Source organism: Balaenoptera acutorostrata, chromosome 5 (genome assembly GCF_949987535.1).
Source record: "Balaenoptera acutorostrata chromosome 5, mBalAcu1.1, whole genome shotgun sequence".
Lineage (NCBI taxonomy): Eukaryota > Metazoa > Chordata > Mammalia > Artiodactyla > Balaenopteridae > Balaenoptera > Balaenoptera acutorostrata.
In genome coordinates this window covers 39,686,723-39,691,951 of record NC_080068.1, presented here as the reverse complement: position 1 = coordinate 39,691,951, position 5,229 = coordinate 39,686,723, and the positions used below count along the sequence as shown (strand labels likewise).

Here is a 5,229-nt window from a genome sequence, read left to right as displayed (position 1 = left end):
TGTAGGTGCCCTGAACTCAAGATTTCTCAGCCCTGAGAGTTGGTGGCCTCTCAGCCTCCTTGAGAATCAGTAGGTGCTTCAAAGGGAAAGCTCCACACCTTCTTCTTAGGATCTTGACTCCACAAATCCTCACTAGTTGGTAGCTTACCACTGTCATCAGGGAGTACGTTTGTATGTGTGTGTGTTTCGCAGCTTCAACTCAAATTGACGTACTGATCTCAATCTCATTCTGAGCTTGAAGTGAAAAGTCAGTTTTGGGAGGGTGCCCAGAGCAAATTTCATCAAGTCCAAATCCCATCCACTTATGCAAAAAATTTCATATATTCTGTAGTTGAGAAGCTTAAGTGAAAAGTAAATTTTGATGTATTATGAATTCAGTGCTGTTAGAAGTATCTGTGGTTTAAGCCAAAAAGTACCAGTTTTTTATTATTAGATTTTTGACAAGATTGAAATTATTGAAGCTGGGTTGTTTATCCTTTAACCAGATTCTCTTAGAAATGGGATGTCATGTAACTTTCCCCAGGTCCCCAGATAGGAGGTGACTGAGGGGGAGTCCCAACCAGGCCCTGGGCTCTTGTCCTCAAGCCCACACACTTTCCATGGTCCCATCAACCTGTGGTCCATGTGGGTGTAGGTGGGCGGTGGTGGAGGGGAGGATCAGAGGATGCCTTACTGTGGCAGTGAGAGTCCCTCAAGACACAAGGCAGCCTTTTCACAGGAAAGATTATTTTCTCATCCCCAGGAAGGAAAAGGCACTTTGGAGCTGTGTCTGCTCTCTGACCCAGAGAGTTGCTGAGCTTGGCTTCACACCCTGGAGCTGCTGAGGGCAGCGAGTCACCCAGCTGCTCTATGATAGGCCACAGGAGTGAAGAAACCCTCTCTGAACACCTGCCTGCACCCCAGAGTCCTGTAACATCCAGGACAGGAAGGAGGGAGACCCGAGGGTGCACCTGCTACTCAGCGCAGAGACCCAGTAGCCCGGCCTCCTAAGAAACCCACCTCAGTGCAGCCCTGATGGCAGCGGCAGCGGCCCTGGCTGGACTCCAGGCAGAAGCCAATTGTTCCATCTGTCTGGAGGGCCTGAGAGACCCCGTCACCATGGAGTGCAGGCACAACTTCTGCCGCTCCTGCATCCAGCGGTCCGTCCTGGGCTCACCTGGAGGACAGGTTCCCTTGCCCCCTGTGCCGCCACCCGTGCCAAGAGCGGCCGGTGAGGAGCAACACCCAGCTGGGCAGGATGATCCAGGCGGCCAGGCTGCTCCCGAGCAGCTAGAGCAACTGGAGGAGGAGTGAGGAGCCGCGCCTGTGCGAGCTGCACCGCCAGGTTCTGAGCCTCTTCTGCGAGGAACACGTGGAGGTGCTGCGTCCCCTGTGCGCACGGACCCCTGAGCACCAGGGCCACTTGGTGAGGCCGGTGGGCGAGGCCGCGGCTGACCACCGGCAGAGGCTCGGCGCTCACGTGGAGCCTTTGAAGAGGCGGGTGGCAGATGCCCACAGCCTGGTGGCCGCGCAGGACAGAAAGCTGCCGGAGCTGCGGGAGCTGGTGCCGCGCCAGCGGCTGGATCTCGCCTCGGAGTTCCGGCAGCTGAGCCGGGCTGTGGACCGCTAGCAGGAGGCCGTCGTGGCGAGGCTGGTCCAGGAGGAGCAGGACATCCAGGAGTAGCTGGGCGTCAACATCACCGCCTTCTCAGACCACATCTGCGAGCTGCGGGGCCTCCTGCAGGAGGTGACAGAGAGAAGCGTGCTGCCTGGAGCCAGGCTGCTGAGCGGCATAGGGGGCGTCCTGGGCAGGAGCGAGCGTCTGAAGTGCCCCGACGTCTACTCCTTCCAGCTGAGGCGGGAAGGCTGCAGCCTGCCCCCGCAGCCCTCGGCTCTGCAGAAAATCATTCAGAAGTTCCGGGATGACGTGACCCTGGACCCCGAGACAGCGCATCCCAACCTGCTCGTGTCCGAGGATAGAAAGTCGGTGATGTTTGCGAGGAGCAGGCAGCTTTTTCCCCCAAGAGCGCAGAGATTCTGCACGGAGCCTGCGGTGCTGGGCTCGTTGGGCTTTGCCAGCGGCGGGCGGTACTGGGAGGGGCGGGTGGGCGGGGCCGCGTGGGCCGTGGGCGTCTGCGCAGACTCCGCCTCCAGGACCGGCGCTGGGCGCCTGGAGGGACAGAGACGTCTCTGGACCCTGGGGCTGCGCGGAGGGGATTGTGAGGCCCGCGGGCCGGGGGACGCCGTTCCCCTGGAGCTGAAGGAGGAGTCTGGCGGGATCGGTGTGTATCTGGACTGTGAGTTGGGCGCGATTTCCTTCTACAGTTGGAAGGACAGGTCCCACATCCACTCTTTCACCGATAAATTTTCTGAGATCCTAAAGCCCTATTTCTCTCTATCGGATGCTATACTCAACCTCTTACAATCTAAGCAGTAAGAGATTACTAAGGATGATCTTTGACTTTGCTTCTTTTTCTTCCTGAAATTTATGGACAGTAGGTAGAATGTTTACAACTGTCCTTACATCTGGCACCGAGATATTTTTTTTTTAATGTTTATTTGACTTAAAGTCATGAAGGAAGTTTTTCTCATTTCGTTTTCTATTTTGTTGTTGTTGGTGGTGGTGTTTCCATAGCAGTAGAGATGTTGTGGGAACTAACAGGGACGTGGAGTTTAACTGTAAAGTGTTTCTGGAATTCTAACGTTGGAGCCTGTAAAATTGTAATTTCACAGCTTCAGTAAATGTGTGAACACTTGCATATTTCCTATACCTATACATTTACCTGTTCCATAAGCACCTTACACGTTCCACGTGGGAGAGGAAACACACCTGTGTGGAGACAGTTCTCAGGGGGCGTCTTGCACATGTCGGGAGCAAGGGACCGACCACTCAGGACTGTGTTTCCCAGGACGTTTTTATGGGAAACAGCCTTGAAAGATAGAGGTGGCATCTCCATCAGAGCACAGGCAGGTTTGTATACTGTCCAGTCTCCCTCGAGGGCAAAGGTCAGGCAGATTTATTGCCCTTTATACAGGGGTTGGGTTTTGCTCATTACCAATAGTACATCTAAATTACTCTCTTACCTGAAATTTGAGGTTGTCCAGTAACTATGACATTATGTGAGATGATTGATACATCTTCCTGGGAGATATTTGACATAGAAAAAGATCAGTCTTATACTTTTCCTTGGTTTTTTAATTTTGGGGGCCTAATAACACCCCCTCCCCCACTGTGACATGTGTGATCATAGTTCCCCAGCCAGGGATAGAACCTGTGCCCAGTGCAGTGAAAGCTCCGAGTCTTAACCACTGCACCGCCAGGGAAGTTCCCCTAAATACTTGCAGATTGTCCCTGCTCCTTCCTGTGCTTGGGGAGATTTGTTTCCATGTCTCAACAGGGTTAAACTGGCTGCTACTTTTCTCTTCCTGGTTCCAACATTTAAGCATGTTTCTATTCTATTTCTAATTTTCACAGTAGCTTATTTCATCTTTGAGTGTGACTCATCTATTTTTGTTTTGTTATGAAAAGCAGGCATATAAGATTGTGTAGTAAACATGTAGATACAATTTAAAGGAGAATAGTAAAATTAGTATCCATGTATAAAACACCTAGGTGAAGAAATCAAACATTACCCGGTGGCTCAGAGGCCCCATGGATTCTAACACACTGTGTCACCCCCATTTTCCTCAGCTTGAAGCATCCAGTATCTTGATATTAAAAATTCCTTTGTTTTTCTTGAAAGGTTTACCACACATGCATATCTTTACAACCAATAAAGTTATATTTTAAAAAGCCAGAGACCAATAAGAAACCTCACTGAATACTCAATTTATTTTACCACATAATAGACTAAATGAAAACAAGTCTCATGATTATCTCAATAGACGGCAGAAAAATCGTTTGATAAAATTCATCATCCATAGTTATGGACTGAATGTGTCCCACCACAAACTGTATTCAGAGGTGGGGCACTTAAGTAGGTAATCAAGGTTAAATGAAAATGGGGACAGGCGGGTCCCAGCAGCTCGGGCGGCGGGAGGAGCGGCAGCGGCCAGGCAGCCCAGCTTCGCGAAGGCTCTCGGCGCGCCGCGGCCCGCAGGCACCCGGCACGCGCCCGCCCCGCCGCCACGATGCCCAAGAGGAAGGTCAGCTCCGCCGAGGGGGCGGCGAAGGAGGAGCCCAAGAGGAGATCGGCGAGGTTGTCAGCTAAACCAGCTCCTGCAAAAGTGGAAACGAAGCCAAAAAAGGCGGCAGGAAAGGATAAATCTTCCGACAAAAAAGTGCAAACAAAAGGGAAAAGGGGAGCAAAGGGAAAACAGGCTGAAGTGGCTAACCAAGAGACTAAAGAAGACTTACCTGCAGAAAATGGAGAAACTAAAAATGAGGAGAGCCCAGCTTCTGATGAAGCAGGAGAGAAAGAAGCCAAGTCTGATTAATATCACACACCTGGTCCTATCAGTGGTCCCTGTTTCCCTTCTTGTACAATCCAGAGGAATATTTTTATCAACTATTTTGTAAATGCAAGTTTTTTAGTAGCTCTAGAAACATTTTTAAAAAGGAAGGAATCCCACCTCATCCCATTTTTTAAGTGTAAATGCTTTTTTTTCAGAGGTGAAATCATTTGCTGGTTGTTTATTTTTTGGTACAACCAGAAAATAGTGGGATATTGAATATGGGAGGCTTTGATTGTCTTGGGTGTCAGCTTAACATTCCACAGATGGAGGGTAGCTTTTATATCCTATAATACAAAGCATACTAAATGGCAGTTTGGAGTCAGTTGTGCATTTAATGTCTTAAACACTTTAAATTACTTCTCTTCCCACGTTGTTTTTGGTAGAATTGTTTCCTAAAGCAAACCACTCACCCCTTGATCTTGGCTCTCCTGGGCACAATTTTGTGCACTCTGTAACAACTTTGGTCGTGGTAGTCCAGTTCTTCTAGTAACTGTTAATGTGCTGTGAACGATTGACAATTTGAGTATGTAGTGTATATGATATTAAATTGTGAATTAGTGGGACTTACGATGTAACAGCATATCAATATTTGAAGATATTGGTACTTGATATCCTGCGAAGGAAAATTTGCCCCCAAATTTTAAGCTGGAAAGTCACTGGAATAACTGTTCAGAAAAGAATCACAACTACATGATTTTTTAGGTTTTTGGTACGTATGTTGAGAATTGTGTACAAATTGAAATGTCTGTGTACTGATCCTCAAAACAACCAATAAAATCTCAATTATGAAAGAAA

The 5,229-nt window shown here is 49.0% G+C and overlaps 1 protein-coding gene across 1 annotated transcript; it reads left to right on the top strand.

Moving 5' to 3' along the window:
* The first annotated feature begins 3,995 nt into the window (after positions 1-3,995).
* LOC130708190 (non-histone chromosomal protein HMG-14) lies at positions 3,996-4,745 on the top strand. The gene has a single exon (XM_057546218.1). The coding sequence runs from the start codon at positions 4,111-4,113 to the stop codon at positions 4,414-4,416; it is 306 nt and encodes a 101-aa protein (XP_057402201.1). The 5' UTR covers positions 3,996-4,110; the 3' UTR covers positions 4,417-4,745.
* Positions 4,746-5,229: the final 484 nt, after the last annotated feature.

What these genes read in the sequence shown, in the direction of transcription:
- LOC130708190 (XM_057546218.1), top strand. Translation starts at nt 4,111, where the DNA reads ATGCCCAAGAGGAAGGTCAGCTCCGCCGAGGGGGCGGCGAAGGAGGAG.